Below are 26568 nucleotides of genomic sequence, written 5' to 3'. Positions count from 1 at the left end.
AATTTACATCAAGCTAACAAGTATGTGTACACAAACAGATGCACATAAAACAAATGATTTTAATCAAAGACGATAATAATTTCAAAATGACATAGACCGTTTATACATATATTTCTGTGAATGCTTATTGCTGATATGGTTTCAGTGAAGTTTCTGGTTATGTGCAAGCAATGTCATGTGCTAATCATGTGATGGTCATGTGGCCACCAGCTGCAGTTCAGGGGGGTCCTCTACATAACAGTATTTAGCCGAGGGGTCTCTATAGGAGTTCTCATGCTGAACACTCTGAAAGGCAGAATTACAATAACAGGTATCTCACTAGGCACTAAAATAGCATAAACATTGTTGAAAGAACCACTGCTGCATCTGTTACATAATTGAGAAATGTTACATGAATGTTGTTGTTTTCAGTTTTTTCAGTTATATCCTAGCATTCAGTCAACCTACTTTCACTACTCATGGCTATGCTTGTTTATAAGTACTTTCTGCACATACTTTTTCAGTAACCGACAATAGCATGAACCAACAAGAAAGGCAACTATTAACGTTACAAATCAACATAATTCAAAAAGTGGCTCTTATTATCTCACTTTACATGGGTCTAAATAATGTTTAAAAGCTCTTTTCTGGCTTGATTTAACAGTCCGATATTATCCAATCAAGAAAGTTGATACATTAATCTTTCAGAACATATAATGCTCCATGGAATCAGTATAAAGAATATAACAAGAGGGCCAAGATGGCCCTAGATCACTCAACTCGGTTCATTTAATCTTTACCAAACGTCAAACTTGACCTAGATATTGTCCAGACAAACATCCTGGTCAAGTTTCATCATTATTGAAACAAAACTCTGGCATATGGAGTGTTATTTTTTGTAAGATTTGACCTGGTGACCTATATTTTGAGATGACCCCCCCCCCCTTACCAAACATCAAACTTTGCTTACAAAAATAAATTTGATGACCAATAAAATGATTAATAAAATCTGAAACAAAATTGTGACCTCTAGAGTGTTTACAAGGATTTTGTATAATATAATGAAAATTTGGACAATCTAAGAGCAATAATTATGTTATAAATTATGTGATATATATAAAACCAATCTTTGTACCAAGTTTCATGATGATTGGGCAAAAAATGCGATTTCTAGAGTGTACACAAGCTTTTTTTACTATATGAATATCAGAAAACTGACCCCCCCCCCTGGCAGCCATGTTATTCAACTGACCGGAACCATTTTCGAACTCAACTCTCATGTCAAGGAAACAAATGTTCTGACCAAATTTCATGAAAATTGGGCAAAAAATGTGACTTCTAGAGTGTTCACATGTTTCACTATATACATATAGAGAAAAATGCCCCGCCCACTGGTGGCCATGTTTTTTCACCGATCAAGTCCATTTTCGAACTCGTCCGAGATATCAATAAAACCAATGTTTTGACCAACTTTCATGATGATTGGGCACAAATTGTGAATTCTAGAGTGTTAACAAGGTTTCTCTTCAGCCAAATAAGTAAAACTGCCCCCCCAGCAGCCATGTTTTTTTAACTAACCGAACCATTTTCGAACTCGTCCGAGATATCAATAAAACCAATGTTTTGACCAACTTTCATGATGATTGGGCAAAAATTGTGAATTCTAGAGTGTTTACAAGGTTTCTCTACAGCCAAATAAGGAAAACTGCCCCCCCCCCCCCCCAGCAGCCATGTTATTCAACGGGTCAGAACCATTTTCGAACTCAACTCGCATATCAAAGAAACAAATGTTCTGACCAAATTTCATGAAAATTGGGCCAAAAATGTGACTTCTAGAGTGTTCACATGTTTTCACGATATACATATAAGGAAAAATGCCCCGCCCACTGGCGGCCATGTTTTTTCACCGATCTGGACCATTTTCGAACTCGTCCGAGATATCTTTTAAACCAATGTTTTGACCATTTTTCATGATGATTGGGCAAAAATTGTGATGTTTACAAGGTTTCTCTATAGCCAAATAGAAAAACTGCCTCCCCCCCCCTGGCAGCCATGTTATTCAACTGACCGGAACCATTTTCAAACTCACTTCTCATATCAAGGGAACAAATGTTCTGACCAAATTTCATGAAAATTGGGCAAAAAATGTGACTTCTAGTGTTTACAAGGTTTCTATATAGCCAAATAAGCTAAACTGCCCCCCCCCGGCAGCCATGTTTTTTAACTGACCGGAACAATTTTAGAACTCAACTCTCATATCAAGGAAACAAATGTTCTGACCAAATTTCATGAACATTTGGCCAAAAATGTGACTTCTAGAGTGTTCACATGTTTTCACTATAAACATATAGAGAAAAATGCCCCTCCCACTATCGGCCATTTTTTTTCACCTATCTGGACCATTTTTTAACTCGTCTGTGATATCAATAAACCAATGTTTTGACCAACTTTCATGATGATTGGGCAAAAATTGTGACTTCTAGAGTGTTTACAAGGTTTCTTTATAGCCAAAAAAGGAAAACTGCCCCGCCCACCGGCGGCCATGTTTTTCAACGGACCAGAACCACTTTTTAACTCGACCAATATATCATTAAGGCAAACATTTTGACAAAGTTACATGAAGATTGGGCATGAAATGTGACTTCAACAGTGTTTACGAGGTTTTTCTTTTTTTTGACCTAGTGACCTAGTTTTTGACCCAGCATGACCCAGTTTCGAACTTGATCGAGATATCATTGGGACAAATCTTCTGACCAAGTTTCATGAAAATCTGACATGAAATGTGGCCTCTAGAGTGTTTTACAAACCAAATGTGGACGACGGACGGACGGAAGACGGACAAAGACCGGTCACAAAAGCTCACCTGAGGTGAGCTAAAATAAATAAATAAATAGATGTCATGCGTGATATATAAGATAGCTCGATAGGATTTAGAAGTTATTGACCCTTTTGTCTATTTGTTTAAATAATGCTGTATTATCTCATTATGCTTATTTAATAACTCTCGTTACGGTCTAATATGCTTACACATTCCTGATGAAAAGCACACTAACATAAGTTCAATAACACTTTTTGTAATTTTGTTTCAATTATATTCACATTGCACAAACAATCCTTACGATTTTGTGTATTAAACAAGTGCCTTAGTTGGAAGAAACAATCCACTGAAAATTTAACATTTTGTAACAATCAATTTTATAGAAACTCACAAGAAAAGGTTTGCCGCAACAGATATATTTTTCTTCCCGTGCGTGGGTGGCTTTGTGTTTGGAGATTCCCGACTGTATTTTGACCTCTCTTCCACACTGTTCCCAAACAAATAGCATTCTACCCGACTGTATTTTGACCTCTCTTCCACACTGTTCCCAAACATTCTACAAGTAAAAAATATGAATATAAATTATCGACAATCATGATAATTTTGAGTAACATGAACGTCGTGATTATCATATTTTAAGCACGCAAAACAGTACCAACAGTGTTTTATTGACCAACTTTTGTTATTTAGAAAGACTTTAGAAATATTATTGATGTTTATGTCAATCTTTCGATTCTCTAGTTTAGTTTGTATACCGCACATAGCATTTCAAAATGTTCAGCTCCATGAGATACACATGCGTGCCAAATATCAAGTTGCTATCTTCACTAGTGCAAAAGTTATGGCCAATGTTAAAGTTTTTGAACGGATGGAAAGACGCCATATATTAGGCATTTGACCTTAAAGGATGACCTTGACCTTCATCTTTCACCACTCAATATGTGCAGCTCCACGAGATGCACATGCATGCCAAATATCAAGTTGCTATCTTCAATATTGAAAAAACTATGGCCATTAAAGTTTTCGGACAGACAGACAGACAGAATTACATACACACATACTGACTGACGGACAGTTCAACTGCTATATGCCACCCTACCAGAGGGGCATAAAAAGGGAGACAACTCTGTCAATTCAACATAATTTGTCAAAAACCATTTTGCAGTTACTTCCCTTGAAATGCTAAACTAGAGTGTTCACAAGCTGCTTTGCTATATAAATATAAGGAAAATGACCCCAGGGAAATAATCTAGAATTTACTATCTATGGGTCCCTGAACTCGCAGATTTTAGACCAATGCGTCCCAGGCCAAAATTAATGAGTCCATCTTGAAAAAGAATGGGTCCCAAATTTTGAAAGATACCAAGAAGTGAAGAAAATTTAAGTGACACTAGCTCAATAACTATATTTTGCATTGAACTTTTAATAATCTCTAAAACAGTTAATTTTGAAACCAAAAAACAAATTCAGGGTTATCACTATCTTGTTTGCCTTCACATAGGCTATAAGTGTCTGTAACATGAATGTAACCTGTTACAAAATTTCAACTTGATTCAAGTCAATGATAATATTATTGTTTTCATCCGAATTGCGAGCCTGATAATATTATTGTTAACATCCGAATTGCAAGCCGTTGACCTACCTTTATCAAAGTTTGGAGTTGTTTGTTTTGGATCTAGCTTCAACACCTTATTTCGGAGGCATTATTTCTGTATTATTTATGACTAAGTTACAAAAAGTTAAAGCAGGCCTTCATCCGGGGATTCTAGAAAATATCATAACACACTATTTAAAAGGTCAATTCTAATTAGTTTGTATTATACAGCAGCGGCTTGACTAGAGCTTATCAAAAGACTTGTTGCAGTCTTCAAGCCTCATTTGGTTAAACTCAGCATTCATTGCTTCACTATTGACTCATACCCAAGATGGTTCGTACTTATCGTGATTCGCGTATGTGTTAACGGATTCGTTTCAGCAATGCTGGACGCACATATTTCAAAACTATGCGTCTATTTCGATATTTGTGCGTCAAAGACACGGGACGCACATGTAGATTATTTCCTGTGACCCCCACAGCGGCCATGCTTTTTTACCGATCCTAACCATTTTCGAACTCAACCGTCATGTCCAGAAAACACATGTTCTGACCAAATTTCATGAACATTTGACCAAAAATGTGACTTCTACATGATTTCACTATATACATGTAGAGAAAATTTCCCCGCCCCCTGGCAGCCATGTTTTTTCACCAATCTGGACCATTTTAGAACTTGTGTGAGATATTAATGAAACCAGTGTTTTGACCAAGTTTTATGATGATTGGGCAAAAATTGTGACTTCTAGAGTGTTCCCAAGGTTTCTCTATAGCCATATAAGGAAAACTGCCCCGCCCCCAGGTCGCCATGTTTTTCAACGGACCGGAACCATTTTTTTTAACTCAACCAACATACCATTTAAACAAACATTTTAACAAAGTTACATGAAGATTGGGCATCAAATGTGACTTCTACAGTGTTCACAAGGGCTTTCTCTATTTTGACTTAGTGATCTAGTTTTTGAACCAGCATGACCCAGTTTTGAACTCAGTCGAGGTATCAAAGGGACAAATGGTCTGACTAAATTTCATAACGATCAGACAATAAATGTGGCCTCTAGAGTGTTCACAAGGCAAAATGTTGACGACAGACAACGCACAACAGACAAAAGGCGATCACAAAATCTCACCATGAGCACGTTGTGCTCAGGTGAGCTAAAAAGGAAGACACCAGTTAATGTAGAGCGTGCCATTTCTAGAGTTAATTTTTTTTTAAATCGTTCAACAAAGAATTGATATTAGCTTGTTACCATCCATTAACAAATATGGTTATGTCATAGATTAAACAAAGCACGCAAGGCATTTTGGTTTAGACCAGGAAACACATTCCGACCAACAGGCCAAAATTTACCTACCGGGGTAACCCCACTGAAGATATTGCTGTACCATCAGTACCTGCGACGGAGCGTCTTTCTGCTCAAGAGGCTGTTGACGTACTTCACGCGTCTTTTCAGGGACTACATTGCCCTACAAGCTACGACCAAACGATGAAATAAACAACATTCCACACTGTACTAGTGTTAATGAGAATGTCATTGTCAATATGCAGTGCTTAAGAAACATTATACAACAGGTACATCAGCAAAACTGCAAGAATTCAATGGTTTCCGTGAGTGTTGTGCACCGACGTGGACTAACTATTTCTATTTGTGCGGAATGCTGTGGCTGCCATTATATATCACAACCAATGGAGCTATCAAATACAATAAAGAAACCTAAGGGACCAGGTGCTGGTGTCCTAAACAAAATGATTTTGCTTCCAGTGATGAAATCAGAATGGGAATGGCTGATGCGTCACTGTTGTTGTCATGCTTGAACATCAAGCCTCCAAGAGACTCACTTATGCAAAAGAAAATGAACTTGGGTGTCTGACAAGGCAAATACAGTCAACAAAGACGAAATGTGTAAAAAGTAGCATTATGTCAGTCATATTCTAACACTGTCAGGAAAAGACAACTCTGCTGACGTTCAGTTTGACACATCATTTTCATGCAGACCGCAAGGTGGTGCAGAAAAAGCAAAGCAGAGTTTAGCTCCTCTTATCAAACAACACTTCAAAGAAATTTCGCCCGGCAGCATCAATTTCCAGCAAATTATGCAAGATAAAAGCCTGCACACGTGAGAATTGCACAAAAACACTTGTTTCAGAATAATCAATATCGTCAACCGAACAAAGTTTCCTGCATACTAACCTGAACAGTGTCCTGAAGTGACGCGTTTTGAAGATTCGATCTGTGACGACAGACGCAAGCAGTCAAGTGGCGAAAGTTCTGAGAAACTACAATACAGTGAGTAAAACAAACAAGAAACATTAACATTGTTTTATTCACAAACTCAGAACTCTGCAGAAAAAAATCTGGAATGTAAACTTAAATTCAAAACTTAAGGCTGGACAAAACAAGGCAATTTTCTTGAAATCACAAGTGGAAGTCATACCCGTGCGCATGTCATAGGAAACGATACCATTAAGTTCACTCAAATCATGTCAATGCTACTTCAATAAATAATTGTACAGTCGACAGCTTTCCCCGATGATCACTAACATTCATCTAATCAGGCATTTAATCCATTATAACAACTAACCTGTTACGCACGACCGATCACCAAATGCAATACCCATTGCATTTGCCGTTTATATTTCGTATATGACGGTCGAATTGTTGATGTGAAATAAATATCTTTGATATATATATATATATATATATATATATATATATATATAACTGCTTTCAGGTTAGTTCAATTATTGTATTAATTGTATTTTTCTATTATTGTTCATGCAATATATTGTGATAAACATTAGGCGCGTTAATATCTGATTGCATTTGCCGTTTATATTTCGTATATGACGGTCTGATTGTCGATGTGGAATAAATATCTTTGATATATATATATAACTGCTTTCAGTTCTCACTCATCAGCAATTAGAACCCCATAAGAAATAAATACATGCCGACTGAGCTATGTCGACATTTTTTTTTTGTTTTTGTTTTTGTTTTTAGCAACTAATTTTATTTTGATGCTATGGTTAACAAAAAAACAAACACAAAACTGTTCATCATTAATGTGGTCGAAAAGGTTCTAAGTCGTCATTGGCCGTGAAAAGGACGTTGTGAAGGTGTTGTCGTGAAGGTGACGTCATGAAGGTGACGTCGTACAGACAACTACATCAAAGGGCAGCGAAGAGAGCAAAAGCGATGGCAAAGAGCGATGGCAAAGAGCGATGGCAATGATAGACTGGCAGCGGAAAGGGTGAATGGGTCATTGACATAGAGAACGTTCCGAGTCTGGTAAAGAAATGTGCCGTCACTGGAATCTGCGTCCTTGGTCGACAGGGCCGTGGATTGTGCACCCCTACGTCGGCGAGCTGTGGGACATTGCGCTTTACACCCGCTGACAACAGAACTCAGGCAAACTTTAACTGTGCAGGATATCACGATTTGACTATGTCCGTAGAAATGGAAGGCGGTCAGTTGAGTAGTATAGGTGTGTGCAGTATTTGCTGCGTTCGCGGAAAGGCTGTAAGCAGCAGGAAAGGATTCAATTAAGGCTGGAGTGTTAACGCAGTTGTTCGTCATAAGCGTCACTTTTTTGGATGAGTTCACTACTGCTTCAGCCACACAAGACTCTACGGTCGCAATATATTGCACAGGGATTGTAAGCATCCAATTAACGAGTTCTCCGACATTAGCGGAATACTTATCCAACCCAGCGTCGATTGCAAAATCTGGCGAGAACTTCTGGGGACTCTTGGTGACAAGCGCGGGCGCAAGAGTGTGGTTTAACGTTTTCGTTATACCAGACGCTGGTATTTCTTGGCAGGTTATTACATAGGTTGTTATCTGTGCTGATCCCGAGGCTGGATACAGCGCAGCTTGCATACCGTCTGCCGGCATATTGTTATATGAAGACAGAGTAAGTAAAATCTGTTGGTCCTTATCACAACCAGAGATTGTTGTGTTGTTTGTGGTAGAATCAAAAGAGTATATGCACTGTTTTGATGAACTCGTCTCAATGGCAAATCGATATTGTTGAGTTATGGGTACATTTCAGACAGTGATGTCTCCATTTGCACCGCAACTGAAAGTTACTGTCGCCAGAGTTACCGAGACGAGCGCCGCAAACAGAAAGCAACGAAACATCTTGAACTGATGGACGTCCTTGCAACACACACAACTGCAAACTGTAGCTCATAGTAAAAGTATTTTTTTTTTACACAATCACACTCAACACATACTCAAGTCATTGATTTTAAAATAACCATCAAAGTCTGTATATCTACTTTAAACAATCGACTAGAATTCAAGTTTTCCAATCACCAGTTGTCGTCCATTTTTTTGGAGGGGGGGGGGAGGGATTCTAGGTAGGGGTGTGGGGTATTGTTTGGGTGAAATCCATTGTGGTATTCAGGTAAGTGTTGTTTTGTCAAAGTAATAATAAAATGTGATCATAAAAAGAAGTTATGGCAATTTAAGCAAAATGTTCAATTATCTTAGTTAAAAGGGGCCATAATTATGTCAAAATGCTTGATACAGTGGTCTGCTCTTGTTTATAGGTTGGGGTCATGTTGATAAACAAGTATGCAATATATAAAAGCAATATGTCAAAGGATATAGGAAATATTTGGGGTAGTACGCAACTTTAACATAGATATATCAATAATATGCATATTCTAAGTATAAAAGGGACAATAACTATGACAAAATGCTTGATAGAGTTGTCTGCTCTTGTTTATAGGTTGGGGTGATGTTGGTAAACAAGTATGCAAAATATGAAAGCAATATATCAAGAGACAATGAAAATAATTGGGGAAGTACGAAAACATTTGCACGGAAACGGCAACGGAAACGCCGACGCCGGGGTGAGAAGGATAGCTCCACTTTATATATTTCATTATAATAGTCTAGCTAAAAATGTTAATTATTATTTCAGATATTTATCTTTAATAACTACAAAATAACTTTATTATTTTGATTATTTTTATTATTACCTTCATTGTAATTAGCATGTGTTGTTATATCATATGTTTCAAACTGACAACAAGAAGTTGGGGACAGTGACCTGGCGATGCTTGTCTCGCATCAAAGCAGTATGTTACCCAGTCACGGTTGGCAAGAGAGATGACCACTTCGTCCAGAAGAGGGAGCACCTGCATTCTGTACTGCCAGACCAACAACTGCGACATCTGGCATACTCTAAGGTACTGACTTGTTATCAAACCCAGGCATTATCCAGTGTTTTTGTGTTAAGTGCATTTTACATTTTGATGTTATATATTTAATAACATGTGTTGAATCCTCAGGTCCGAGCATCAGCGAAGACCGGTGTCTTCATTCCAGCCTGTTGTTGCGACTGCATATCAGCTTAACATCCTGCGTCAGGCTAAGAGATGGTTCATGGACGGAACATTCAAGGTAAGTTAGTTCATATAAATATATATAGTTTATATATATTTTTTGGTAAGCCAGATGCATCTTGAGATTGATTCAAGACGGAACAGTGGGCCTAGAAGGTAATTTGTACTAATATGTCAATAATTTCAATTTTAAGGTTGTTGGCGAACCCTTCAAGAGAAGTGGGCAGCTGTTTACGATTAACGCATTTGTTGAATTGAGGGTGCCAGCAAACAGCTACCACTAGTCTTCGTGTTGCTGAGCCGTTGCACACAGGCTGACTACGAAATTGTCTTCCGGGCTGTACTGGAACGTGTATGCAACGTCGAAGTAGAGGGCTTTGTGCAGACTTTGAAGTTGGTAAGAATCATTTTAAATGGTTGTATACAAGATTTAGCAAAATCACAAAGGTCAAGTCAGTGTTAAATACTACTAAACTCTTCATGCAAAACTCTATATTAAAATTTTGAAAACGTTTGTAACTCAAACATTTTATTTCAGCCGTCTGGAATGCTGTTCCGTTAGTATTTCCAGTAGGGCTGTCACGATTCACCGGTATATCGCGGTGCATGTCGTGAAAAAAATCGCACCGCGTTGCCGCACCGGTTTTTTTAATATTATTATATTAGCACAGAAATAAATACATTACATAATTATTTTGATATAGATATCGTTTTGAAAAATGTAGAAGTGATTCAAAAGGGCTAAATAAATAATCCGTTAATATCCAGGTCAAGCAAGCGCTTCCACTTGTAGATGTTTAACTTTCACGTTTAAAATACGGCAATGTATGGGTCCGTACCTTTTTTGGAATTAGGGACAGATTTCCTTTGCAAATAAGTTCATAATTATATCAATCGTTCAAAGCATGGCACTTCCGAATCATGTTATCTTAAGATTCTGAATAAGTCGAGGAAGAGTCAGAACGCTACGGATTTTCAATACTGGGCCCGCTGACTCCGCATTTTAAACATGCCCTTGAAGCGTACGATTTACACAGATCGTAGTCACAGCTATTGTAAACAACATGGCGGACATTTTAGAAAAAGATGCGAACAATAACAATAACAATGACTACTTCTATCAAGTTTATTACAGTTTCTTTTACAGTTTCTAGTCATACTATGATACCAGTGTTTTCTGATTATTGAGTTTAACAAAGTTTGTAAAACTTGTTATTCTGCTGTTTTCTTTACAGATACATATTCTGTAAAATATCGCGGTACGTACCGCAATACAGTGTTGCCGTACCACGATATCCCGCGGTACGCTCACGGCGTATCGTGACAGCCCTAATTTCCAGGCCGGGACATTAAGGGCTGCGCCTTCCATTGGAGTCGGCCAGTGTGGAGACGAATTCAGCATTTGGGCCTGGCTGAGGTATACAGAAGTCGTGGAGGCGTATCCAAGTACATTCGCATGCTGATGGCCCTGCAGTTTCTTCCCGCTCCACACATACCACGTGCCTTTGAAACGTTCGAAATGAGGGCAGCTACCAACCTGTTCGCTGCATGCCGTTATTTCATAATATATCAAAGTTTCTTAGTTATGTATATAAATCGACTATGTTGAGAAAAGGTTATCATTATTCATAGCATATTTTTTCAGGTTGTGCGAACAACATGATGAGTGTGCAAACTTTCATGAGGCGAGGCGCATGTGCCAAACAGATCCTCCTCGTATTTGTGTTAATGCCACGCAGACAAACAGTCGATTACGTAAATGTTATGCAGGTTAGCATTTAAATTTCTAGTGACTTCAAATTTGATAAAAATTGAAGTGAATGGAAAATAATTTAAAATATAAGTAATGGGGCATACATTTTTTAAATACTGCCAAGTGTTACTTTTATCTTCAGAAAATTGGCCGTCTGTTGTGCCGAGGTCAATATTTTGGGTCAATATTTTGTGCCCCAGGGTTCGACACTAAGGCACGTCCGACAGACATTGTCTAGTAAGATCGGTGGTCGGGCTAGTAAATATGTGGACTAGCTTGTCCGACTGGTCGTACATAAAAAATCTATACTGATTCATATAACTACAACTTACCAAAAACTTTTTTCTCTTAATGTGTAAAATAACTCGTATCCGTTATTTACATCAGAACAAAACTAGCGTATATAAATAAACGCAGAGCATTCACATGATTCATTACTTTTTTTAGACGCGAAGGAAAGCTTCCTGCAGAAATTGCTTGTTTCCATTTGTCAAGTTGTCATGAATATTTATGATTTTCTGCAGTGTTGTATAACTTTACATCATGTTTTCACGACTTATATTGAAAATCGGGATCGTCAATGTAAACATTTTGGCAAAGCAGACGAGAGAATGTAATTTAAAGAATGGCTTTGTTCAAGATTGGATTTTCGTCCGACAAATAAGTTAATAAAGAAGAATCCAACAGTAAAACTGACACAGATTATGATGGGAAAAGGGCATTGGAGCTGTGGTAGCATGGGGCACAGCGGTCAAGGAGGCCAGAATTTTATGACGTTGAATAAATGTCACCTGCTGTACAGACTTCATTTGTTTAACTGGTGATAAACAGTGAAATTATAAAAATTTATGTTGTTAAATAGTTTTATTTTATTTTTTACTCTGTGCATCAAAATAACTGTCTTGTGTTCACTAATTATTCTCTGATAAAACCTGATTAAACAATTACACGACACAATTGTGTTTATTTGCTATGTCATTAATGGTCTAGTAGACATCAGATTTGGGCTAGTACATTTTAAGAGGACCTGGTCCGATGGTCTTGCTGTAAAAAAAGTTTATGTCGAACCCTGTGCCCATGTGCAGTAAAAATCGTGCATGCAATTGGTATGGACTTCATAGATATAAACCTATTGTGTTCATTTTTTTAAGGATAATGACGCAAACACACCAGTAGATCAACTATGCAGTGGTTGAATGAGAATGAAGTGAAGACAATGTCTCAGTCTGCACTGGCATCGTGTCCTCACCTGAATCCTATAGAGAATGTTTTGGCCACATTACAGGGTTATTTAAAGCAACAAGTGAAGCCCAAAACAAAGGCTCAACTTGTCCATGGAATTACCGAGTTTTGGACAAACCTTACAGCTGAAGACTGTGCAAAATACATAGACCATATTCACAGAGTCTTACCACATGCTGTTCTAAATGATGATGGACCATCAGGATTTTAGTCAGGTGGACCATTAGAAAATCAAAGACTCCAACAAAATGAACACTGTTGTGACCAATGTTGTACTGATTAGTTTACTGACATTTTTAGATGAGCTGTATTATATCCTTGGAACAATTGAAACTTGTTGTTTCTACCAGTGTTTGCCTGTTTGGGAATACTGTTTTGAGAACAATAGAACTGCAAAATGATTAAACTATTACAGGTATTTGCTCTACATTTTGTTGGAATCAGATAACAGACTTTAACTAGTGTGTTAAAAATGTGAGCGTGTTAAAAATGTGAATTATGAACAAATATTGAGTTGTTTTTTTGTTTTGCTATTAAAAAAATGTTAACACATATACTTTTCAAGTTTATGAAAAACAAGGGACAAAATTGTCACAAAACCAGGTTTTCAACTCAAATTGTGACCTAGACCTTGGAGATATTGACGTAATTCTTTAGCACGACACACCGTCTTATTATGGTGAACAAACGTGCCAAATGATTATAAAATCTCACAATGATTGACATAGTTATGGCCCGGACAAGCTCATTTATGGCCATTTTTGACCTTTGAACTCAAAGTGTGACCTTGACCTTGGAGATATTGACGTAATTCTTTTGCGCGACACACCATCCGATGATGGTGAAAATTATGCCAAATGATTTTAAAATCTCACAATGAACGACATAGTTATGGCCCGGACAAGCTTGTTCCACCCGCCCATCGACATTCGCCTATCTATTCACTATTACCATGTTTTTTTCTACAGAACACCTGGTTAAAAAAAGGTTTAATAATAATGTTATTTTTTAATTTGTGTGTTTTGTGCTTGTGTATTAATTGTAAAATTATTTATTTAAAGGATAGTATTAAACAAACTAATAATGATGAGCATCAGTAAAACAGATTTTATAATTCTTCCAATTAAAGGTGACAAATCCATTTATTATGATTATAAACTGGTCTAATTTTTACCGGATTTCAGTTACCCTTCATTACTTTTCAGATTTATGATGTCTTAACCTTATACTGCTTGTTGGGCTGTTTTTAATTTATATCATAAATAAATTATTTGTGATTATATCACATTTATCAATTTACTACAGTTTAAATTAAACCTTAAGATAAATTGCAATTATTCGCCGTTTAACGATTACCTTATACCCGTTTACAAATTGACAATGGTGTTCAGTGCATCAAACGAAGTTGATTTCCTCGCTTTTTCTTTACAGTATTTGTGTAGTATTTCAAACTCAACAACATCATGGCTAATCTAACAATAGGATCTTTAAATATAAATACCATAGAACTACGCATCGTCAACTTCATACAGAACGTGGGCCTCTACAATGAAGTGAAATACCTGAAGAAGCAGCTGTTGCCCAGAGCGGACGCTTTAAACAAGGCACAGTCAAATTCATGTATGCTGGCCGACGCATGTGAGTTGTGGCTGGACCTACTGGCCAACGAAGACCTTCAGCCTCATCACAAGCGTGTTTCCCAGAGGTTCAACGAAGCCATGACACAGTCCCACTTCCTGGCAAATGCTGTCCATCCAGTATAGAGTGGTCAGAAGCTTACACCATCTCATCACTGTGAGTGTAGTTCAGGAGTACATCATGGAGTCATGCCCGGTGGCTCTTCCAGACCTGCTGAATTTCACACCCAAGGCTGTTGAAATCCCTTGTGCTCTGAGCAAAAAACAATGTGATAACTAAAGTGCAACCAAAAGTGTGGTGGTCCTGTTTAGAGAAGGCTTAAGTGGTTGATTCCAGTTTGTGCAACATCGCTAGAAAAGTTCTTCAAATGCCAAGCAGTTCAGCCTCGATTGAACGTATCTTCTCAAATTTTGGAACTATACAAAACACAGAAATAGACTCGGCATTCAGAGAGCAGCGAAGCTTGTTGACTGTTACCAGATTCTCAGAGGCCCATAGGAGCTAGACTGGTGAAATGTGACTGCATGTGTACAAATAATTATGTAACTGATGCAAACAAAGTTTTTTGATGAACACAGACCAAATATATGAGTCATTGTAAGAAAGATGCCAGAGTCTGTTTAAGGAATGTCTATAAATAATACATATTATTTTATTTTATTCATTGTGTTAAAGTGATATTATGGGCATCTAACAGTTTATAGGTGTCTATCGCAACCGTTGTTTATTTTTGGTGTTTTCACTTCATATACACTTATATTTGTTAATGCAGCATCAACATACTAAAACAATATACCGGCAAGAGAAAAATAATGCATTTGAACATCAACCGTACTTTTGTTTGACAACTGATCATGCATGTAGGATTTGAACCTAAATTTAGTTTTACTGCAGATTCGTTCATACGACACAAAGACACTATTTTGTTTTACGGTTTATTTCGGCTTACAGGACTGGGTGGGTCACGGAAGAATATCGAATGTAAAATATTTTTTTATAAACAACTGGTAGCAAGATGAGTTGCAGATAATTGACCAGTAACCACCAAAACAATATACCCCCTCTTCTTCGAAGGGGGGCATAAAAATATTGTTAATTGTACAAATATGCCATTTTCAATTTCAGACCATGATTTAATATTATTTGAACTGAATATTCGTGACGCAATAACATTTGGTAATTCTTATTGGAAATGTAATAATTCTTATTTAGAAGATAATGATTTTATTGAAACATTTAAATATTACTGGCAAAATTGGCAAATTATCAACCTCAAAAGAGTTTTTAGTTTGACTGGTAATAAAGAATCAAATTATAATGAAGCAATTTCTTATTTATTAAATCGTCCACTTAAGGATTTTGTATCTGCTAATCAAGAGGTACAAATTGAGTTTGTCGAGGGTGTGACGCCAAAATTCAATCTGCTCATAAAATTGTAAAATAAACAGCTGCGCCATGAGCGCATGATACGCCCGTCGTTCGCCAATGAAGTAGTAAGGTAATAAATAACCCTTTGAATCATTTTTTTACTTCAGTTTATTTGTATTTGAATACTTGGTTTATTTTATAAGTACATGAGCATGGAGCGCCGTCTCCTTGACATTCATACCATATCTTTTTTTGAGTATATGTATGCATTTCTTTAGAGGATATGGAGTTGAAGTAAACCTGTTATAGATATTTTGACCAATAATAAAAGAGAAATGTAGATGGGTAAGTGGTAGTGTACAATCGGAATAGAAAAAAGCTCACCTTGTTCAATTTTTCAGGGATACTAAAAAAAAAAAAAAAAAAATCCATCGAAGGATATTTGAGCTACAGTAGGACATTCAATGGAATCACGAAATTTTGACGAACAAAGTCCCATAACTCTGGAACGACAATTCAGAATTCCGTCAAAAACGAAAGGGGATCAGGGTTTATCAATATTAAGATTGTGTTGAAATTTGAAAAAAATCCATCGAAGGATATTTGAGCTACAGTAGGACATTCAATGAAATCACGAAATTTTGACGAACAGAGTCCCATAACTCTGGAACGACAATTCAGAATTCCGTCAAAAACGAAAGGGGATCAGGGTTTATCAATATTAAGATTGTGTTAAAATTTGAAGAAAATCTGTCAAAGGATATTTGACGTAGCGTACGACATTAACAGACGGACGGACGGACAGACGGACGCGGGGTATACCATAATACGTCCCGTCATAGACGGGCGTATAAAAACTGGACCTGGCTTTGAATGATGGCGTTCAAATATCAGACTGAACTCGATTTAAGCGTGGCACAGTCTCGCCCATAACCCCAAAATTATCTGCAGCAGTGAAGCGTAGCAAACATGCTCCAACTGCTAGTTAAAAACCTGCAAGGCTTTCACTTGGTGACATGGCCATACCAGGTCCTTCCAAGGAGACTTCAGAGGTTGAAGTTGTTGTAGTTCATTCTGTGCTCACAAAAGATCATGACTATACGGCCACAGCCGTTGGGTCAGATCATGACTACACCAGGGCTTTAAACACAGATATGAAACCACATAACATTCATGCCATCCCCACAATCACTGCCATGGACATAATCAAGCAGCATTTGTGTGAGACAAGTGGGAGCACTGAAATAGTGGATGAAATAGTGGATATTGTCGCCAATAACAAGGTTTGTACGAACAATTACTGATAATAATTTGCTTCTTCGTTTATAATTTGTTCCAATTTATCACCTTAAATCTGCATATTGAAAGTGTTGATACAATTTTTTAAATCGGGATCTGTATTGAATATAATATTAGTGTTAGATAGAGATGAACTTTATTGTGTGAGGCTTAAGGGACATTCCACAGCATGAAAGTCTTAATTTGTATCCACCACTCATCACATTTATTCAAAGCTACTTATCAAATTATGCTGTCATCAAACATGCTAGTGACATGAAAATAAATACAAATACTTTCAGATATATTGTATTGGGCATTATTTTATTTTGTTGGTTTCAAAGTCACCATGTGGATTTGTGTCACATTTTTAAAATCATGGTAGAATGAAAACATAGGCTTAAAATAGCAGCGGGATAATTATATTGTTTACAAATTATTTGAACTGGTGTTGATTTCTCAAAGGAAATGTAGAATAATCCCTAATAAATTGTACATATTCTTCTAAGGACCAGCTACATATATATAATATTTCTTGAATAATTATAATATGGTATATATACTGACTATAAATACAATTACAATGGCATTATATCAGTACAGCAAAGCATATACATGTTATATAAATATCTATCATTTATTCTAAAATATCATTTATTCTAGCAGTATTAAAAATAAATTTGAAATATGTCATACAATGAATTAAGGCTAGTAAGTGTTACATGTACTTATTAACAATTATTGCTGGATCTACTAAAGTGTTAAATTCCCCCAATTAAAATTAATGTAATATGAATGTTATGATCATTGTAAAAAAAACACACTTATCATACCGGTAAAAACAACGCTGGTCCATTACATCAACTAATGATATCTTGACTTAACTTATAACTGTTGATACTGTGTGTGATTTTGAAAGTACTATAAATGGGTCAGATTTATTTGTACCAAAAGATTAGTGTTGTTTTTCAAAAGGTTACTTTTCCGGGATACACAAACAAAAAGGTACATATATATTATTTTTTTTTGAAAATATGGCTATAAATAGTCACAAAAGGGCATGCAAAGTCTCCTGGTAAGAAGTCTTCATAATATTTCTTATAGTAATAATGATAATGCATGGTAGCTGTAGGTGTAATACTTAAAACTGTGAGATTTTTCGGCGTGCTGTATTAAGCCAGCTTTTCACCTGACCTGACCTTTGTAAGTGTCCAATAATATTCAAATAAAATTTCCCGCGGCTAGGTACGAATGAATACACTTCATTTATTCCATTGGCTGATTTGAGTATAACACCAAAACATTGGAAGCATATCCGCGTCTTTGTAACACTGTGATACTGCATGAAACAATTTTATCTCTAATGAAAAGGCTCAATAGATAGAACAGTTTTACAATCAATTCTCGACATAAATACAGTTTGTGCGTGCACCTTTTATTTTCAGAGAATTACCAGCGCAAAAGCGTTTATACTAAAGGCTTTGTTCTCATATTAAGTACTTACTTCCATATTCATGTCAACATGTTAACATGTTAAAGTATAAAGAGCAGTGGAAGCGAGGCCTCACTTTAATGCATTGCATTTCAACCCGCGAGGTTTCGGGTCAATTCGCGGCCAGTGTGTGAAAGTCAGAGTTTATATACAGTTCATCACCGGAGTTCGCAGCCAGTAAAATAATCGTTATATAATAAAGACTCTATCCGTGAACTAGGTGACCTGGAATTTTCTTTAGAATAGAAATATGTTAAATGAGGATATTCAGCAATATAATTAAGATATGTCAAAAATAGATTTATTAATGTGTTTTCAACAATACAATGATAAATATTATTTTAGATTAATTTAACAATAATTATTCCACCATATTGACTATTGTATGAAGCATGAGCGCGATGATTCTCGAAACTGTTAATAATCAAATCATATAGCAATGTCCGACAAACCACTAAAACAGGTTTGTTCGAAGAACGCGCCTATAAATACGGATACTTCGCGTGATGCCGGTTGACTCATATGTTTTAGTTTAACTTCAATTCTTCTTTTGGTTTTCTGTTTTGTATCTAAAGGTTTATGACCAGCAATATGTAATAATGTAAAATAAGCCGAGAAAACTCCGCGTAACATCCTTTACTGTGTGTGTTGCAGCTAAGATCTGCACAGAAAAAGACATTCGCTATCATTGATCTCATTCATTGAACTATCAACGCCGTTTATTTTTTTTAAAGATATTTCTTGTTTAAGTTACCTCTACTTCTCCATCACATTCATGGTAAGAAAGCCTACAGGCCTTTACATCATACTTTTTCAGAGTTTCAATCTGCTCATTTTGAATGATTGTTAATGGAGAGATGACTAATATTGTTGCTTGCGGTTCATCTTTATTCACAATTGACAACAATTTTGGAATTATCTGATACACCAAACTCTTTCCATAACCTACAGGAAGGTTAGCAATAATGTCTCTCCCTGCTAAAAAATGTTCCAAACATTCAATCTGTTTCGCTTTAGGCTAAAAAGATGGACAAAATTCAATAAAAGCTCTCGTTACTTCAGAAGTGAACGCCATGTTTACCAATTTGAAAAAATGTCCCGTCGTTATTTTCACTTTTTTAAATTTAGGTAATTTATTTTTTTATTATGAACCTAAACTAATTCATTATGTTGAAAATCTAAAAGAGAATGATACTTCTTTTCATAATATAACACTTATAAACAAGAGCACCGCCTTGCAGGTGCAGACCGCTCACCTATTTTCTTTTTAAAGGTGAAGGGACTCTCAATTTAAATCACAAAGGAGGGAGAGGTGGAGTGAAGAGAGGTGTATAGTGTGGGGGTGTGGACATTTATTACATTATCTTCCAAACATGCGAAAAATAAATGCAAAAAAAAAATTTGGGCTGTGGATGGGGGGATTCTTGGGTGCGATGGTTGGACGATATTTCAAAAATAAAATAATTAAAATAAATATTTGTTTTTTAACAGTTTCAAAAAAAAATTGGGGGGTAGGGGTGGGGGGTAGGGGTGGGGGGTATAGTGTGAGGGTGTGGTGGTCATTTGTGTAATGATCTTAAAAAAAAAAAAAAAAAAAAAAAAAAAAAGATGCGTTTGTGAAACACAATGTCCCCCTATATGACGTTTGACTTTGAAGGATGACCTTGACCTTGTGAAGGATGACCTTGACGTTTCACCACTCAAAATGTGCAGCTCCATGAGATACACATGCATGCCAAATATCAAGTTGCTATATTCAATATTGCAAAAGTATTCACAAAATAAGCAATTTGGGCCACATATATTTGACCTCTGACTTTGAAGGATGACCTTGACCTTGACCTTTCACCACTCAAAATGTGCATCTCCATGAGATACACATGCATGACTAATATCAAGTTGCTATCTTCAATATTGCAAAAGTATTCATTAAATGAGCGATTTTGGCCATATATATTTGACCTCTGACCTTGAAGGATGACCTTGACCTTTCACCACTCAAAATGTGCAGCTTCATGAGATACACATGCATGCCAAATATGAAGTTGCTATCTTCAATATAGCAAAAGTTATTGCAAAATGTTAAAGTTGGCGCAAACAGACCAACAGACGGACCAACAGACAGACCAACAGACAGGGCAAAAACAATATGTCCCCCACTACTATAGTGGGGGGCATAAAAATTTAGGTGGGGGGGGGGATTCGGGGGAGAGGAGGGGGGGTGAAGGCACGGGGGATGGTTTGGGAGTCTATTGTGGTATGTCAGGTAAGAGTAGTTTTGTCAAAGTATCAATCAAATCTAATCATAAATAAAGAAGTTATGGCAATTTTAGCAATTTTTTATAATGTTACCTCGAGTCAAGGTCATTCAAAGGTCAAGGTAAAATTCAACTTGCCAGGTACAACAACCTCATGATAGCATGCAAGTATTTGAAGTTTGAAAGCAATAGCCTTGATACTTTAGAAGTAAAGTGGATCGATACACATTTAACCATGTATTCAAAGTTACTAAGTCAAAAAAGGGCCATAATTCCGTAAAAATGACAACCAGAGTTATGCAACTTGTCCTTTTACTGTTCCCTTATGATAATTTGCGAATGTTCCAAGTATGAAAGCAATATCTATGATACTTTAGGGGTAAAGTGGACCAAAACACAAAACTTAACCAAATTTTCAATTCTCTAAGTATAAAGGGCCCATATATCTGTCCAAATGCCAGTCAGAGTTACATAACTTTGCCTGCACAGTCCCCTTATGATAGTTAATAAGTGTTGCAAGTATGAAAGCAATAGCTGTGATACTGTAGGAATAAAGTGGACCTAAACACAAAACTTAACCAATTTTCAATTTACTAAGTATAAAAAGGGCACATAATTCTGTCAAAATGCCAGTCAGAGTTTCATAACTTTGCCTGCACAGTCCCCCAAAAATTCCCCCTAAAAAAAAAAAAATATTTTTATTTTTTTATTTTTTATCTTTAATAGAAAGATGTGTCTCATGATAATTATATCTCAATTCTATTTCAATTAAATCTTTGCAAACATACTAAATTATGAAAAATGCAATGAATATAGTGCAAACATGTACAAATGTAATAATGAGAGAGCAAGTAAAAAAAAATCCCCCAAAAAGGGAAACGCCGCGAAAATTCCCCCTCCTAAGGGCTGCAGACCCCTTCCCCCAAAGTAGTGTGAGGGCCCTGTGTGTCGTATGAATAGATATGCAAAACAATAATAAAACCAGCATTTTGTATCTACAAACATCTATTTTACCACACCACATCTGACGCTGAAATTTCGGCAATTGCCATAAGGAACACTGATGTTTAATTGGTTAAGTTTATTTTAAGAACAATTGTACCAAGTCAAATTTTCATTGATTTTGAATAGTAATGTTACTTTAAAATTTTACAAAATATTATGAACATGTGTGATAAATGCAGTTTTTTTTAAATCTGATTTTGGGGGAAAGGCCTGGCCTTTTTTTAGGTGAAAAAAATAGCGTGAAACGCCAGATTTTGGGGAAAATAAGGAAAGTCTTAAATAATCAATTTAACATATTTTACTGTTTTTAAAACAAATTCAAGGCAACAGATAATTTAATTATGCAATATTTTTCTATTTTCTACACTGGATCTGGTTAACTTAAATATTTAAAGGTTTAAAAAAAAATAAAAAATTGTCCTATATCACTCTTTTATGTAAAGATAAAAATAATAATGCAAATGTTAACAAGAGTGCCAAACTGTCACAAGATACGCCCGTTTTAAGACTTTGGACAACTTGATAACTTTACCATGACCCATATTTGAACTTGACCTACATATCATCTAGACACAACTTCTGACCAAAGTTGGTGAAGATCTGATGAAAACTACTTCAATTAGAGAGCAGACACCATGCTAAATGCTTGAAATGCACTACGGGACCTCGTGACCTAGTTTTTAACCTGGCAAGACCCATATTTGAACTTGACCTACATGTAGATATTGTCTAGACACAACTTCTGACCAAAGTTGGTGAAGATCGGACGAAAACTACTTCAATTAGAGAGCACTTGCTAAATGCTTGAAATGGTTTAAGTGACCCTGTGACCTAGTTTTTGACCTGGAATGACCCATATTCCAACTTGACCTAAATACTGTCTAGATACAACTTCTGACCAAGTTTGGTGAAGATTGGATGAAAACTACTTCAATTAGAGAGTGGACACCATGCTAAATGCTTGAAATGCACTAAGTGACCCTGTGACCTAGTTTTTGACCCAGCATGACCCATATTCGAACTTGACCTAGATATTGTCTAGATACAACTTCTGACCAAGTTTGGTGAAGATCGGATGAATACAATTTGAATTAGAGTCCGGACAAAGTGGCGCCGTTGAAAATGCACTAATTGACCCTATGACCTAGTTTTTGACCCGGCATGACCCATATTCGAACTTGGCCTATATATCAACTAGATGCAACTGCTGACCAAGTTTGGTGAAGATCGGATGAATACAATTTGAAATAGAGTCCGGACAAAGTGGCCCCTTTGAAAATGCACTTATTGACCCTATGACCTAGTTTTTGACCCGGCATGACCCATATTCGAACTTGGCCTAGATATCAACTAGATGCAACTGCTGACCAAGTTTGGTGAAGATCGGATGAATACAATTTGAATTAGAGTCCGGACAAAGTGATGCCTTCCGCCCGCCGCCCGCCCGCCGCCAAGGGGTTTCACATAATACGTCCCGTATTTATACGGGCGTATAAAAATTATATGCCAATTTCTTTATTAAATGAAGATAGGAAAATTTTATCAAAAATAATAACTCATAGAATAGGAAATGTATTGCCATCACTAATTTCAGATAGTCAAACATGTTCACTTAAAGGTAGAATAATATTTGATAATGTACATTTGTTAAGAAATATTTTTGATTATTGTACAGGGGTCTAGCTAGGCTCAAAATTTATGGAGAAGTCACTTCTCCCTAAAGCCAAAATAGGGAGAATTGGTAACATATTTGGGAGAAATGGTACATTTTGATCATAGATCTTAGTTTTACGTATATTTTGCAGCAACTTAGTGGTTTCTGTTCAGCTTTCAATCAACTCTTCACTTGTTTTATACAATAAGACATTTTAAGTGTATAAAACCAACATTTTCCTCATTTCTCATTGATTGTTGATTATAATTGTACTTTTAATTACTTTTTTTCCTTAACAGGTGTATCAAAGAAACTTCAATTGTAACAAGCCAGTAATGTTCAGAATCTTTTTACTTCCTTGTTAATTTTAAGCAATTCAACATAAAATCAAATTCATATTTTGTTACAAATATTTGTTTTAAATTAACAATTCATTTAAAATCTCATTTTACAGCAGAGATTCCCAATCTGACCTGTAAATGAGCCCCATATTTATTGCCAGTGCTAGGTTACATCTTCCCATTTGATCATTCCTTAATATTGTTTTAATGGGCTTTTTAACATGGCTAAATCATAGTTATTGGCAGCCAGCAGAAGGTAATTAATCAAGGCATCGTCTATGAACAATTTCAAGAAGTGTAATAGCTCCAGGCTGTTCTTTTGAATGTTCAACTTAGCATGACCTGTACATGGGGCACTAATGGCTGAGAATCCTCCTGTGTCCAATTCTCCACATCAAATTGATTTTAATCGGTCAATGTCTGGCACAAAGTAAATCATTAAAAGGAGGAGAAGTCACTTCGCCTTCATGAAATTAATGTGCGAAGTGAAGATTAATTTGGCGAAGGAATCGCCCATTTTGCCCACTCGCGAGACCCCTGTTGTAATCAAAAAGAAATTTTAGCATGTTTTATTAATTTAGATCAAGAAAAAGCTTTTGACAGAGTGTCATGGGAATATATGTTTAATGTTTTGCAATCTTTTAATTTTGCACCAAAGTTTATTGATTTTATTAAAGTTTTATATACAGATACTGAATCATCAATTATTGTTAATAATCATATATCTAAACATTTTCGGATCCTTTATCAGGCCAGACCATTTAAATAAATTGATTTACGGGACCGCCGACCGTATTTTGTGTCTAAATGAAATAAAAATAAAAGTATCTATCTGCATTTTTATTTTCATAAATTCCGCCGACAGTGTTTAAGTCCCGCGTGAAAAAATAAAACTGTCGACAACAATCAAAATTTATATTCGCAAGCGTTTTATCGCATCAGATTTTTACTATCGGCATATTTCATTGGCTGTCTAAAATAGAATAAACCAATCGTATTCATGTTTAAAGTAAGAGCTGCGTTCGGCATTCAAAATGGCGTGCTCGAAAGTTCGGGTGGACGATAACAATAACGAGCAGCCTGCACGCCATTATTTTAAAATAGACATCATTGAAAGTAACAAAGTAAAGTCAAGCATCAAAAATGTTTACTTGTCAATGTCAGTCGCCGATGTTTACACCGAGATGTCGGGGAACGAAGACGAGATAATGCTGATCAGACAAGTTTTTGTGGAAAATCGGACGGAGATAGACAAGACCATTACGTTCGGTGTCCTGAAAGATTTCGGGTTCGTATTTTTTCGTGCATTTTGCTCTGACAATTAATAATAAAATGAATGCAGTATGTCTATGGGTCTTTTTTTGCAAAATATTTCTTTACACCTGTCACTAGTTTTTAATCACAGGAGCTTGACATTTTATCAATAAATAACGTCTATGAAAAATATGAAAAATACCCCACCCACCTTACCTCTATATATATAAAAAAACACCTTGTTTTTTTTTTATATAGAGAGGTAGGGTGGGTGGGGATAATTTTCATAGACGTTATTTATTTATAGAATTTCAAGCTCCTGTGCTTTAATATTCTGGTTATTAAAGAACTGTTTATACGAAGAAAGAAGCCATTTCTAGAAAATATAAATATTTAAAGACTGCCACATTAGGATTTGAACCTGGTGTCTCAAGCAAACAACAGAGGAAAATTTTCAGATCAAGATATGATAATTGAACTTGATATAGTACAGCATTACAGACCCTTTCATGTCATAGTAGTCGCCTCCGAGGAAGCCTAGTGATTTATTTTAGGGACACACAGGACAACTGACCCCAAACGATCTAAACTAGTTTGTTCTCTGGATTTTTCTTGCAACTGTGAGAGGCATAGCTAGTTAGCAATTGGCCGTTTATGCTCACCCCTACCAAGAAATCTAAAACAGGCTTAAAATATTAGTAACATTTTATGACTCTGGTGTTTTATATATGTTAAAATAATTGAACTGGGTCTGCTATTATATTTCTTTGGTGCAATTTGTGCTTCCAAAGGATCCACTTTTAAAATAGTATTATAAACTGTAACCTGGTCTGCTGTAATATTTCTTGGTTGCAATTTTAATATGCTTCCAAAGGATTCATCTTTCAGATCAATAATAACTCACAACATCAGTCTTTTAAAGTGGTGGCCGTAAAAAGTCGCCACATACTTGGATTCAGTGTTGTTATATTTTCTGGTCCTTTGAGATCACTATCAGAATGTTCACAATATTGATATAATAGAATGCTGCATATAAAGCAGTGGTACAGGCCTTGCATTGCGGTGTATTTTCTAACAACAGTGAACAGACCTAGTCAAACCGGATCTGCTATTATATTTCTTGGTTGCATTTTGTGCTTCCAAAGGATAAATTTTTCATATATTATGACTTGGTCGGTGAGTCTTTAAACTAAAAATATCAACTATAAAATTCAGTGATGACATTGATAACAGTCAAAAAGATGGATGATGGACATCAGTCAAATTCATTGCTTTTATGAAATTGTATTCATATTTATATATATTTCATTAATAGATGCAAAGCTGTCTCTATAGAGGTCCAGAGGGCTGCGACAAATGTTGACAAGAAACAAGAATCGTCTGTGTTTGATATCCTGATGAAGGCATCACGCAGCTATACCAGTTTTCCAGAAGAACGGTATAAAATGTGTTTACTTTATATATCAATTTTTATAAATCCATATTTACCAAAGATAAATTAAGCAGAAATTTGAACTATAATTTGCAATCCAATTGAC

At 36.1% G+C, this 26568-nt stretch overlaps 1 protein-coding gene across 4 annotated transcripts in view; it reads right to left on the bottom strand.

Moving 5' to 3' along the window:
* Positions 1 to 26568, bottom strand: part of LOC127880641 (uncharacterized) — a 158072-nt gene that overhangs the window by 85561 nt on the left and 45943 nt on the right. For 3 of the 4 annotated variants that reach the window (XM_052427965.1, XM_052427962.1, XM_052427964.1), the window contains exons 2-4: positions 6584 to 6669; positions 5747 to 5865; positions 3189 to 3353 (exon numbers count right to left, since the gene is read on the bottom strand). In XM_052427965.1, the coding sequence (XP_052283925.1) occupies positions 3189 to 3305 (117 nt within the window). In that variant the 5' untranslated portion in view covers positions 3306 to 3353; positions 5747 to 5865; positions 6584 to 6669. Of the gene's footprint in view, positions 1 to 3188; positions 3354 to 5746; positions 5866 to 6583; positions 6670 to 14304; positions 14633 to 26568 lie in introns of all 4 variants that reach the window. The other variant, XM_052427963.1, reaches the window with a different exon arrangement.

The sequence above is a fragment of the Dreissena polymorpha genome, chromosome 5 (genome assembly GCF_020536995.1).
Source record: "Dreissena polymorpha isolate Duluth1 chromosome 5, UMN_Dpol_1.0, whole genome shotgun sequence".
NCBI lineage: Eukaryota > Metazoa > Mollusca > Bivalvia > Myida > Dreissenidae > Dreissena > Dreissena polymorpha.
This window is presented reverse-complemented; position numbering and strand designations above follow the sequence as displayed.